The following is a 14,573-nucleotide window of genomic DNA, read 5'->3' as shown; positions in this document are numbered from 1 at the left end:
CTTTTCAGCATCTATGGAACTAGAAGGAAATGATTTTTGGGATCCCTGGGTGGCACAGTCAGTTAAGCGTCCAACTCTTGGTTTCACCTCAGGTTGTAATCTCAGGGTCACAGGATCGAGCCCTGAACTGGACTTCAGGCTCAGTGTAGAGTCTCTTAAGTTTCTCTCTCCCACCATCCCCCTTTCACCCCTGGCCACTCCATGCTCCTGCATGTGCTCATGTACTTTCTCTCTCAAATAAGTAAGTCTCAAATAAGTCTCTCTCAAATAAGCAAATGATTTTCTTGCCTAGGACCCCTTTCCAGACCCAGCCATATGACTAATTATATCACTGGATGTCCTAATATTAAACATTTAGTTATGGTGTGTGAGTCCGTTAAACTGCTGAGTTCACATTGATAACATTTTATTTAGGGTTTTTGCAATAATGTTTTTTCGTGAGACAGGTCTTTTCATTTTTTTCTGTGTCAGTCTTCATCAGGTTTATTAGCTTGACAAAAACAATTTCATTTTCTCCTTCTTTTAGGTTCTTCTCTTGCTAGGCACTGAAGTGATCTGCTCTTTAAACATTTGGTAGCACTGCCTGTGAAAGCATATATTTGGGGTAATTTTAGAAGGAGATAGCACTGACAGTTTTTTCCCATGGAAATATGTTTAGATTTTAAAACTTCATTCCGTTTTGTTGTTGGTGGTTTTTTTTTTTTAATTTTATGTATTTGAGAGTGAGCACACAAGCAGGAGTGGTAGAGGGAGAGGGAGAAGCAGACTACTCGCTGAGCAGGGAACCCAGTGCTGGACTTGATCCCAGGACCATGGGACCATGACCTGAGCCAAAGGCAGACACTTAACCAACTAAGCCACCTAAGGCACCCCAGAACTTCATCTAGTTTGGGTAAATTACATTATCTTAGAAAAGTTTTCAAATTTATTCATATAGAATTGAACAAAATCGTTTTTTTTAAATCACCCATTGAGTTCCTTGTTTTTATGGTTATTTCTCCCTTCTTTTGTACATTTGTGTTTTTTTTTAAATTATTAGTTTAGGCAGCAGTTCATCTGTTGTCTTTTTCCCCTGAAAATTAGTTGATTTTTTTTTTTTTTAGTTCAGTTTTTCTGCTTACAGAAGCAGTAATGCATTGGTCGCAGCCCTCAGCAGAGGTAAAAATGCCCTTACCAATGGTGAGACTGATACCTTCCCAAATGTCACAAATATCCTGCTGCAAGCTGCCTCCCTGAAGACTGTGGGAACTCTGTGCATGCGAGGAGCAAGGGAGGGAATGCTCCCATCTCAAGGGTCTGCGTCTCTGCCATAGAATGGGAGGAGTTCCCACAATCCAACAGTCACCCCACTGCAGAAAATTTCTAGTGAAATTCAAATCCAGCTCAACTATCATTTTTAAAAATAAAAACTGAATCTATCCTAGGCTCCACAAAACCTTGCACCATTAAAAAAATAGAAATAGTTATTGGGGGAGAAAGACTGAAAAGCTGACAGTTTCATCTGTATTTCCTTTTCCCCCTTTGTGGCCTATTAAAGTAGAATCAAGAGAGGGATTTGAGTCCTGTCTGACACCTACTAGCTGTGTAACCCTGGACAAGGAATGTAACTTTCTAGTTCTCAGTTTATTCATTCTCCCAATAAAAAGTATTTTACTTGACAATCTTCGTAAAACTGAGCTCTAGGAAGCAGAAGTAAATACCGTAGTTGGGATCTGCTGCCCCCTGCTGGCATTTTGACAAATTGCAAATTTTACCATTCCCAAGCTTAGACTCTTACTAAGTCTGTATATTTTACATTTTGTGGATCTAGTTTTCCTGCAAATAGTACCATTCATTTATCTTCCTATTTATAAGCCAGAAGTCTTTTACAATCACATTCCATCTTAACTTGAACTTTAAAACAATCTTGTTACTTTTGCTGTTCAAAGTTTCCTTCCTTCTCAAATTTTTTGAAAGTTTTGTTGCAACCTCCCAAACCTGTGATGGCTTTTTATGCTTTTCTTGTGGTTCTGTTAATTTTTGCTTTATATAATTTGAGGTTATTTTCAAATTAGTAAATAAAAGGTTAGAATTATTTTAATTTTGTAGTGAGCTGACTCTTAAGTTAGACTGAAGTAGCTTTCTCTATCCTTGGTAATGCCTTTTTTTTTTTTTTTTGGAAGCGTAGTTTCTCTGATAGAAATAATTATCTCAGCTGGCCTTTGGGGAATATATGCCTGGTGTATCTTCTTTATCATTTCAGTTTCTGATTTTCTTTGTCCTTATGTTTTAGGTGTGAATTATTTTTTCCAATCTGAATTCTGTTTTAATGAGAGAGTTTAGTCCTTGATCAAGCCCTCTCAAAATCCAATCCTAGTAGCACATTCTTGGCACCTGCCAGTATATGCTAGGCAATTCTTACACTTCTGAGGTCTCATCTCTTTTCTGCCTTGCCAGACCTAGCACATCCATACCCAGGCTGTGCTAGGATTTGAACCTAGTTATTGGCCTGGCAACCAAGAGAGGAGATGGGGACAGTTACTGTCTGAGGGGGCGGGGGTGCTAGCGGGACCCACAGAACTAAGCACAGAGCTGCACTCACAACTATATTACAGAGAAAGATATTACACCAAGCAAAATCAGCAAAGGGAAAAGGCATATGAACGAATCCAGAGGAAACCAGGCACAAGTTCCAAGAGTCTTCTTCTAATTAAGTCACAGAAGATAAGCTGAATTCCTTCAGCAATGATGGGTAACATAAAAATACTGTTCACCAAGGAAGCCTGCCCAACCCTGGGCAAGCCTGGAGTCCCCAAGATTTTTACTGGGTGCAGTCATGGAGGCACTCTCTGCCTAGCATGTATCAAAATTCCAGATTCCCAGAAGGCAGGCAGGTGTTCCAACATAAATCTTACTGTTTGTACAAAGGCTTTAGGAGGCACAATAAACCACCCTTATCAGTAAGGGAATGGGGGGGGGGGCATACTCCTAAACTCCAAACTGCTGCATTACTAGCCACAGGTGAACTTTGCAGGTAGGCCTTTCTAAGGACAACAGTTCAGGCACACCATCTATGAAATATTTAGTAAACTGAGCCATGACTTCATGCCACTCACTTACCGATCAGATCATCCTCTTCAGCCTCTGGGTGGGAGATAAGCCAGTTCCTCATCTATTAACCTGTCTCCTCACATCTCTTGGTCCACTTGTGTTAGCCTGGGTCCTCCAAGAAGCAGACACCAAGACCAAGAAGGGATCTGCTGCATAACAGATTTATTGGGAGCAATGCTGGTGAGGAAATAGAGGGGAAGCTGGGTTTAGTGGGAAGCCGGAAGCACCCAGACCCCGATGCAGGTATGAGCTCAGCTGAAGGAGGGAAGCTAGGGAGGAAGCCACTCAGATCAGAACATAATCCTGTGGGAGTCTGGCCAGACCGTCAGGAAGTCCTCAAGCCCAAGGCAAGGGGTCATAATACTCCTGTCACGATCAGTCACTGCGGGCAGTGGCTGGAGAAGCCGGGATAGATTTCAGAGTACAGCAGCTGGGCAAGCCCGGAGTCACTGTGCTCCTCCTGCTGGAGATCTGGGAGAGCATTCTCCTGGCCACCACCACAGGGGCTCCAGTGCTCAATATACACCTGAAAAAGATTCAGTATCAAATATTTAGCACCAACAGCACAAGGTAACTTGCAATATTTTTAGTTAAAAAAGATACAAAACCATCTAAACTAGAACACTGATTAAAAACGAAAATGTAAAAAAACAAACAACAAAAAAAACCCAAAATGTAAATAATCTTTTACATTTCATAGATTGAACAACATCCTATGCAGATGAATTCTGGGGAAAAGACTTTTCCAAACTGCTTGATGGTCTGGGAGCTTAAGCTGCCATACAGACAGCATATTGTATGAGGTCTAAATCAAGGTTAATCAATGACAAAAAGTATTTCTGAATGTTTGTAACTCAAGTAATTTTCTGAAATATGATTTGTATTCATCAATACTAAGAGTAAAATACCATTTTTAAGTTTATCTTGATTGACCTCAAATACCCTTAGCAAAGCAAAGGCATTCCTACGCATGTTACACCTAGTCCTTTGACGTAAGTGACCATATGTAAAACTTCTGAAGCAAAGAAACAGAATAATGTTTACATATGTTTCTAAAAATTATTTTACATTTATTTTGGAAACTTTTCAACTATATGGGCTCAGATGATAAAATGGAAGAATGTCCTCTTACATAGTATCTAATAGGATGTTTTTTAATTTGCTTCAGTTATCCTCTTAGAGAATACAGATATCAAAATCTGTAACACAAAACTAACCCAAGGAGACTAGTCGGCCAAGTTCTAACAAAACACTGGCCCCACAGTTGCTCTGACAGCTCCTTCCAACCATGTTTTTAACTGACCCAGAGTAAACAGTTCCTATGATCACACAGTTAATTCCTACAAAAAAAAAAAAAATTGTTCAACTATAGTAACTAGGTTTCAGCCTTTTCGTGGATGTGATGGCCTGTTAGTACAAATCATAGGAGCTACCAGAAATAAACCAAAATATTTATGGGAAACTTAAAATGTTTATTTGTTTTTTAAATGAGGTCAATACAGGAGCCTGGGTGGCTCAGTTGTTAAGTATCTGCCTTTGGCTCAGGTCATGATCCCAGGGTCCTGGGATCGAGTTCTGCATTGGGTTCCCTGCTCAGTGGGAGTCTGCTTCTCCCTCTCCCACTCCCCTGGCTTTTGTTCCCTCTCTCTCTCGCAGTCTCTTTCAAATAAATATAATCTTAAAAAAAAAAAAAAAGAATGGGGCGCCTGGGTGGCTCAGTGGGTTAAGGCCTTTGCCTTCGGCTCAGGTCATGATCCCAGGGTTCTGGGATCGAGCCCTGCATCAGGTTCTCTGCTCCGTGGGGAGCCTGTTTCCTCCTCTCTCTCTGCCTGCTTCTCTGCCTACTTGTGATCTGTCTGTCAAATAAATAAATAAAATCTTTAAAAAAAAAAAAAAGAAGAAGAAAGAAAACGAGCTCAATACCATTTTAATGTAGAAGATGCCATCTTTATTTACAGGCTAATAAAAAAATATTAAACTCAACTTAACTAGATATAATACATTTGTCATAAATCCTATAGATTTGAGGCCAACCCTATGTGGAAGACTGAGTAAGTGGAACGGTGGAATACATAATAAAGATATCAGATAATGTGTGACTTACACATGAATCAATGCATTTTGTTTCTTAACATGAAAACAAAGTAAGTCCACTGTGTGGGGAGTAAAACCAGCACCGAGCACAAGCCGTGTTAACCTTTTGACAGCTGTTGAGTTATAATTACCAAGACTCACAACCTTTCATTTCTCTTAAACCTGTTTTAACAAGCCTCATAAACCCAAATATTATTGCTCCATCAGATTCCTAACAGACACTGTAGAAGAGAATTTTAGAGGCTAAAATGTAAATATACACACATACACACAACCCTCACATTGTTGAACATTTTCCCTCAGCTCCTCCGTTGTGTATTTGCAGATTTTTCTTTTTCCTTTTTAACTGTGATGGCTTTGCAACAGTTCTCTCCTTTGCTGTTTGGCTTTGTCCGAGAAACTTGAGTGTTAGGAATTTCTTCCCTATAAATGTGAAAATATAAAAACTGCTTCTCATTCCATCTATAATCCTTAGCTCATCCCCTAGAGACCATTCTAAAATGAACTTTTAACTGGGTACTTTCTAAACACCTGCCAGGAAGCTCACAGTAGCATCTGAGCAACGGGGTTCTCCTACAGACTTTGCAAACCAGGGTGAAGCAGGAATGAAAACGGAACTGACTTAGGCAATCTTAAACTACCTGAGAAATTTTTCCTTCTACACTTCAGCCCTTGAAAGGAGTTTATGTCATAACCATCCCATATGATCCACATTACACAGCGTCTCCAGAGAAATGCTAATTCAAGGCTCTTAAAATACTCTTCATGGACTTTTAGATTGTTCTCGAAAATCAAAAAGTTCTAGCTAGTATCTCTTAAGGATTCTGTCTAGTAGATAAAGGATATTCTCTAAAAAAACAAAAACAAAAACAAAAACTGCCATGGTCATCCCATCCCAGGCTGCATTTAAAAAAAGGAAGAACATGGTTTCAAGTCACAACAAAAATGTTTTTAGATACACTGCAATGGAAATTTTTTTGGCTAAATGAATAAACTGGCTCAACTCCAGCTTACAGTTCTCATGTCATGCCTGGGGTATGTGTTTGGTGTAGGGGGAATGCATAAAAAATTCTTTTTTCTTGTAAGAGGCCTAGCCTGTCAGGAGCAAACAATAACATGGAGCTTGCTTATTTGGTTGTACAATTAAATACTAGCTTTTGCTGGGAGGCAACATTACACTAATGACGTATTTAATATCAGTAACAATATACACTATGAAGTGCATTTCTATTAAAAACTAACATGGTGATATACAGATGAACAGAGCCACCCAAAACAAACCATAAATGAGCAACAGTTAAAACATAAAATTTATAAATAGCAAAACCACCAAAGAATGTATATACATTGTACAGATCTACCTATGAACAAATATATAGTGCATCTAGGATAAACAAAAAAAAAAGTGTTCTATATCACATAACATCTGAATATTAGACATGAAGATACTGGTAATACTCTAAAAGCCTTTGTAGGCTTGTCCCCCACTTAATATCCCCTTAAATGTATATCCTTTAAAAAAATCAGTGATATTGGCAAAACTATCACCTCTTTAAATGCAATGTTTTCACTTTACCCAGCAGGGTACAGTGGCCTGCAAAGCAGTAAGAGCAGGCTCCCCCCAGGCTTAATCCCAGGATAAGATAATTAACAGATCTGTACTTTGCGAATGAGAGCACTTTCATCAAGCAAACACTGAGATGAAAAGCCAACCCGAACAATTACTGTCTCAAAACGCCTTCACCTTATCTTGCCCACCAGTGCCTCGGCTTTGTAAATGATTGGCAAATAAGTTACTTTGAGAGAAAACTGCTGTGTAGATGCAATGTAATTTCACTGACAAATCTAAGCTTTTACTGCCAGGAGAATGTATCGTTAAGTACCAAGACTATCACAAGACAAACTTTATGAACAACTCAAAATGTATAAAACTGTCTTTTGTGGATCCCAGAAAAAAAAAAATTGGAGTCCAAACATTAATAATGTAATGCTCCAATACCATGCACACAGATAACATAATTGAGGACAGATATTTTAAACTCATCGGCATTTCTCTTAAAAACCAGGAAAGTACAACATACAATAACTTTTGAGAAAGTATTTCTAGTGCAGCATTGATTGATAAAGGATTGCTTAAAACTATTTTGTACTGCATTGAATAAAGCTGAAAGGCAAACTCATTACAATAAATGATCATTAAGAACTGATTTAGGTATCAGGATGCACAATAAATTAAATTAAAAAACTAAAACCATTCTTTTAATTAAAAAAAAATTAAGTCAAGCCTACATTTCTGCAATTCATTGAGTTAAGTTCTGTCTCTGAAATACCACACTTAACATTCTGGAATATATAATATGAATTCATTTATTCTCTTGTATTTAATGGCTATTTCTTATAAAATTCTGGTTAGCACGGTCCTTCTACTAAATGAAAAAGGAGCCAAATAAAACAGTAGTGCTTCATTTGGTACTTAAGAGCCTAGTAATATCCCTTTGGGAAACACATGCTTTGGTGCTTTACAATTTTAAGAAAATCAAAGTTGCTTTACATGCAATAGCTAATTATGGTATACCACAGAAAACCAGGAGTTTTATGCATTTAGAATTGTTCACATGAAGCCCTGAGGTACCCGCCTGTCATTTAGGCTACAAGCCTCCCTTGATCTTGTATAGTCTTTGTCACCATTTCCCTAGTGCCCCAAACTCAGAAGAGTCTGATCACAATCTTGTCCGGAGATACAGTCAATTTAGTATGATTTTTTGTGATACAGACTGTGCAGATCGTCTAGTTTAGAAGCACTGTCTTCTACGGGCGTTTCACTTGAAGTTCCTAGGTCTCCATTTTCATGTCCATCAGCTACTGCCTTCTTATTAAACCCTGAAGGAAAGAGAAAAAAAGCAGATACTTTCTAGTCCAAAAAAAACCTTATACCTTTACTGAGCAAAGACAAAGGAATGCCCACTGTAATTATTAATAGTAATGAGGCAAATAACGGGGCCCTAAATTAATCAGGTTAGTAATTTCTGACAAAGGGATTCTTCCTTCTTTTGGCAGATAGCAAACACTGTACAGATTTTTTCATATTATCTATTGGACCTATCAAAAAATTATATGTAATTTCCTACCAGACTTTCCATGAAACTTCGAATACACACAATCATAAAATACAGTTAAGTTCTACTTACACAAATATATGATAATCAACTATATGTTTCTTTTACATTTTGCTTTCAGATTATTTAACTGCAGTGCACTGAGGCAAAGACTAGCTTAATTGCTAAAAATCAGAGTTGCTGGCAAGACAATGTCCAGATACAATCTAAAACAAATTTTGGTTAATCTAAAAAACAGACACTGGGCTTGCAAATAAATTAGAGTTGATTATGTCATCTCTTTAGTGAGCTATGAAGAATGGACACGTGCTCAACAGTAACCAATGGATACATTTTTTTGTGATTTGAGTCCATAATAGTAACAAATCATAAAAGCATACATTGTGGTTATATGAGTCGTATTTTAAGTGGTCTGTAATTTACACAGGTGACAGAGAAGTCTTTTAGCCTCAGCTGCAAAAAAAAAAGAAAGTAAGAAGCCTTCTAATCCAGACAGAAAATAGCAGAAAGGGTGAAGGACAATGAAATCATAGGGAAAGCAGCCCAACAGTGTAAAGTTTTGACATATTGCCATAATAGTTTTGTTCAAGATGTATGGGGAGAACACAATTGCTACTGCTATCTATGTGTAGATAATTAATAAAATCCAGGTTTACCACAAAAACATTAGTTCATCTATATAACTCTATGCCAAAAATTCTCATTTTTGGTTTTCAGGATGCCTTCACATTCTTAATAAGTACTGCAGATTCCAAAGAGTTTTGTTCATGTGGTTTATTAATGTTATGTGAGTTACTGATGTTTACCATATTAGTAATTAAAACTTCTGAGATAGCTAAAAAAAATTATGACTTATTTTCAATTTTGCAAATATCCTTAAAGTCTGGCTTTAGGGGCACCTGGGTGGCTCAGCTGGTTAGGTATCTGCCTTTGGCTTGGGTCACGGTCCCAGGGTCCTGGGATTGACCCCTGCATCAGGCACCCTGCTCAGCAGGGAGCCCGCTTCTCCCCTTCCTGCTCCCCCTGCTTGTGCTCTCCCTCCCTCTGTGTCAAGTAAATAAACAAAATCTTTTAAAAAAATAAAAAAATTAAATGAAGTCTGGCTTTATAGAAGATAGCTGATTTTTTTCCTTTTTTTTTTTTTTTGCCTCTGCTCAATCTATTACAAATATATAAAAAGCTCATCCTTACAAAGATACATAGTTGGAAGAGGGAAGAGTAGTTTTAATAGGCTTTTCAGATAACTGTCAATTTTCTTCTTTGATATTATACCAAAATTGCTCGGCACAGAATTGAGCAGTTCACACTGTTACATTGAAATCCACTTGTCTATATTGCCATTTGAATGACTCTTTTAGCCATGCAGGATTTTTTAACATCATACACTGGTCATTTGAAAAATATTAGATCACTGAGTTATATAGCAATTCCAAAAGTTCAGATGTTTCATTTTTACTATATCAAAAAAAAATCACATTTATTAACATCACCACCAATCTTATTATATAAGTTTAGTGTTGGAAAGCTGTCAAACTCATGGTGATTGATAAATGTCTTACAAAATTCTAATTGTCACTTGAAAGCTGAAATTCAATCACTGGCAATAAATAAATACTGTCAGTTGTTTCCCTGAAGTGATGGACTCATCTTGTTCCTTTTATTTTTATTTTTTATTTATTTATTTTTTTAAAAAAGATTTTATTTATTTATTTGACAGAGATCACAAGTAGGCAGAGAGGCAGGCAGAAAGAGAGAGGGGGAAGCAGGCTCCTGCTGTGCACAGAGCCCGATGTAGGGCTCGATCCCAGGACCTGAGATCATGACCTGAGCCAAAGGCAGAGGCCCAACCCACTGAACCACCCAGGTGCCCCATCTTGTTCCTTTTAAAAGAGAACGGCTGCCAAAGAGTCTGAATAACCTAATTTGTCAGTCATTCTTCAAGTCAGAATTGTCTTCCATGAAAAAAATGGCCAGTTTAGCTAGCTACTTAACCACTTGAGTGCTTTTGTTTGAGACCAGCATCTTGGTTCAGCATGCGGACTCAGTGCTTTACGTATACTTCTCATCTCATTAACACACAATACAAAAAAGACATGCATTCAAGGGTCAAGATTTAATAAAATGAAGAGTTTTACTATTTCACGAAACTGGCATTTTATTCTTCTTCTTTTTTTTTTTTTACTCTGAGAAGATGGCAGGAAACAAACAATGATTACTTTAAGAGTAGCACCACTGCCTTGATTCATACTAAGGCAAACAGGAATTTACCCCCACAGCTTTTGCACCATCAATGCAAATATCAACTCAGAAAAAAAAACAAACAAACAACAGAAATAAGATTTTAGCATTATTATGAACGGTTCTGCAGAGGGAGTTATTTATCTATTTGAGAGAGAGCGAGAGAGAGGACGCGTACATGAGTCAGGGGGCAGGGGGAAGGGCAGAGGGAGAGGGAGAAGCAGGCTCCTTGCTGAGCAGAGAGCCAGAATGAAGGGCTCAGTCCCCAGGACACCAAGATCATGACCTGAGCTGAAGGCAGAGGCTTATCAGAATGAGCCACCCAGATGCCCCTATTATAAAGTTTTTATCTCATGAATTCCCTCGAAGGGTCTTCAGGGACCTCCAGAGATTCACAGATCACAATTTAAGAACCACTGATCTATGTAAAAGAAAGGGCTAGAATTTCTCTAAACAATATGTGTAAATAATAGCAAAGGAACTAAACCAAAAATCCTCAAGATCACATATCCTGATTCTCATAATAATCATAAGATAATGGTCTAATAACATATTCATATTAGTCTACAAATCATTGTATTATGAAAGAAGAATTTGCATTAACACAGCAAAATGACAGTAAGATGTGTATCTACTCTAAAAGGCATATATATCAGTCTTTATTTCAGAATCTAGAAAACTTGAATTTTTTTTATTTTTCAAGGATCATTTGTAGTTCAGTAACTGGTAATATACACTTGTCTTAAAGTCCAAGATGAACCTAAGACAACTTCTATGTAAGTAACATTTTGGCACAGTGACCAGTATGCAATAAAACTATAAGCAAAGGACAGCTTCAATTTGTTAATGATGATTTCCCATCATTAAAAGATTGTTACTGAAGAAATCTAAAATTTAGTATTTTAAAAGTTTACTAATGATAAATACATTAATAACTTTTAGAGTAATTTTTACCTTGCAACACTTTGATTTCCCCGCTTGTGTCTTTGCAACTAGCACCGGGATTACTCCCTCCCTCTAACTCATCGAGGTATAAACGGTAGCGATGTCCACTCTCATCTTCATACTCTACATTTTCATCATCAGAATCCACTTCGGGAGCCACATAAACTACTTCAAATTCAATCTCTCCTCTCTAAAGTTAAGAAAGAAAATGAGGAAATCAAGTTACTATAATTATATTCCAAAAAATGGTTTCCAAATTCTTTGGGATGTGTAATAGGCATGAGAAGTAGTAGTAAGACTTCAAATGTAGCTCCTTTCAAGATAACAAATAATGAAATTCTAGAATCTCAAAAGATAGAAAAACACACAAAGGCCATCACATCCAGACCAACCCCACGAATCCTAATTTCCTTTTAATAATACAGTAGCTCTTTGTACCAGTCACAGTATTTTTGCTAACAGACCACTAAAAATGAATGCTTAACTACTCAACTTATAAAATTTTGGAACAAACGCTCAGCTTAGAAGTTATTCTGCCATTTTGTACTTGACATAGCAAATCCACCTAAGTAGTCATATTAAAGTTGCACTTAAGGGCATCACACAAACTCTTCCTTGACTAATTCAAGAAACCTCTACACAATGATTTCCTGTTTCTTACTGAATAGGTCTTAAGCCTTTACTTAACTTTCACTGAGTAACATAATGTTAATAGTAATTATTATAATAGTTTTATTTATTATGCGAAACTATATCCTTAAATCCTCCAAATAACCGTACTGTAGTACAGTCTCTTTTACATGAATGAGAAACCTGAATGAGCTTTGGAAAGAGCAAATAATTTTTCCAACATAATGAGCAAGTAAATCAGAAAAACAGAAATTTGGCTCCAAAGTCCTTGCTCTTTCTACTGGACTACATGTATCATATTTAGGGGCGCCTGGCTGGCTCAGTCAAGAGCACATGAGGCTTGATCTCAGGGTTCCAAGTACATGCTGAGGATAAAGAATATTTAAATAAATAAATATTTTAAAATACTTAAATAAATAAATGTAGTATTTGTACTGCTATTCTTTTTTTTTTTTTAAGATTTATTTATTTGAGAGACAGAGAAAGTACAGGCAAGGGGCAGTACAGAGGGAGAGGGAGAGAGAGAATCTCAAGCAGACTCCCCACTGAGTGCAGAGCCTGATGGGGGGCTGGATCTCACGACCCTGAGAATCATGACCTGAGCCGAAGCCAAGAGTCAGACATTTAACTGACTGAGCCACCCAGGTGCCCCTGAACTGCTATTCTTAAAAAAAAACTTATATTCAGTAAAAAGTTACAGATTATTTTATGTTTAAAAAACATTCCAGGGGCGCCTGGGTGGCTTGGTGGGTTAAGCCTCTGCCTTCAGCTCAGGTCATGATCTCAGGGTCCTGGGATCCAGTCCCGCATTGGGCTCTCTGCTCGGCGGGGAGCCTGCTTCCTCCTCTCTCTCTCTCTCTCTGCTTGCCTCTGTGCCTACTTGTGATCTCTCTCTGTCAAATAAATAAATTAAATCTTTAAAAAAAATAAAAATAAAAATAAAAAACATTCCAAGTCATTTAGTAAGAGACTACAGTCACTACACACAAGTCTGATATTTCAACTCTGAAAATTATGGTCTGCCTTTGCTCCAAAGAAAGCATGCCATTTTTCACTGTCACTTGCTAAGTCAGTATCTTTGGTGTGCTGCTTTCCCGGATGTTTATGTTTCAAAATTTTAATACATGCTTAGCATTTCCTTAAAAGTTTGTGACTGCCTGTTTGTCTTTCCTTTACCACAGCTGTCATTCATCTCACTCTTATGCCACCGGATATGGCCAAGTTGGGTTGAGAAAACACCAACTGAAAGAGGTTACGGCTGCATTCTGAGATCTCTCTTAGCAGATAATGCTTACAAATACCACTTGGGGGAGAGAGATGGATTAATGTGGTAGTCTTCCATAAAGTGAATTAGGTCCGTGGGTGGCAGTCATGCAGACAGATTTTAGGCTTAATATGAGGAAGAACTTCCTAAAAATCAGCAATGTACAGTAACAGAATGAACTACTTTATCAACAAGTCCCCCCTTTAAATATTTAATTAATGATATTGTAGAGATTTATACAATGTGTAGTTGAACCACATGAGCTATAAATTCACTTTCAACTTTGAGATTCAATTCTACATTGATGATCCAACAAACATTTCAATGTACTATCAAAATCTAATTTCTTCAACCTTCTTCTTGAAGGAAAAAAGGAAAACAAAACAAAAAAACTTGGTAACAAATAAGACTTGTGGGTATGAATCCCAACTCTGTAATTTATTTTCTCTGCAACCTTGATCAAATCATTTAATCCATAAGAACTTCAGTTTACTTATCTTAAATAAGAGGGTTGGGCTAAATGATTTCTAAGGACCCTTTCAGTTCTAACATTTATGTCCGTAAAACCAGTTGGCTTCTAGCATTACGTTTTCTATAATACCTTCTATTTGTAGTGTTTTGGTCATTAATGATGTTTTGGCTTTCTAAGTACCAGGTCCTGTTCTGAGCACTTTATATGAATCAACATACTTAACCCTTACAGTTCTCTGATAAGGACACCGTAGCAGAGCAGAGGACTTAAGTAACTTGCTCAAAATTATACAGCTGTGGAAAAAGGCAAACAAAATCTTCTTCAGTAAATTTGGCTGAATGTCTTCTATAAAAGGCCCAAATCAAAGGGAACTAATGTCTATATAAAAACACTTTACTACTTGAAAAGCCTCAAGTATAAAACATTCAGTAAATTTGAGAAGAACCAATTGATAGATCCAATTTTAATTGCATAACAAGAACTTACCTGCTGGGAAAGAATGGTTACAGCTTCTTTATGCTTTGTGTCCCTTAGGTTAACTCCGTTAACAGCCAGAATAGCATCTCCCACGTGCAGTCCTCCACATCTATCAGCAGGTTGCCCTGGGTGGATCTCAGAAATGAGGATTGGAACACCATGTTCTTTCCCACCCTAACCAATTAAAAAAAAAAAAAAAAAAGGTAGTCAATTAGTTTACTCTTAGTACAGTCACGAACTAGTCTAC

General features: G+C 37.4%; 1 protein-coding gene across 1 annotated transcript in view; it reads right to left on the bottom strand.

The window, feature by feature from the left end:
* Nucleotides 1-7,803: 7,803 nt before the first annotated feature.
* Nucleotides 7,804-14,573, bottom strand: part of GOPC (golgi associated PDZ and coiled-coil motif containing) — a 37,226-nt gene continuing 30,456 nt past the window's right edge. The window contains 4 exon segments of the mRNA XM_080805605.1: nt 7,804-7,972; nt 7,975-8,064; nt 11,493-11,673; nt 14,336-14,500. Of these exon segments, the coding sequence (XP_080661731.1) occupies nt 7,929-7,972; nt 7,975-8,064; nt 11,493-11,673; nt 14,336-14,500 (480 nt within the window). The 3' untranslated portion in view covers nt 7,804-7,928.

The sequence above is a fragment of the Martes martes genome, assembly GCF_963455335.1.
Source record: "Martes martes genome assembly, chromosome: 6".
NCBI classification, from domain to species: domain Eukaryota; kingdom Metazoa; phylum Chordata; class Mammalia; order Carnivora; family Mustelidae; genus Martes; species Martes martes.
This window is presented reverse-complemented; position numbering and strand designations above follow the sequence as displayed.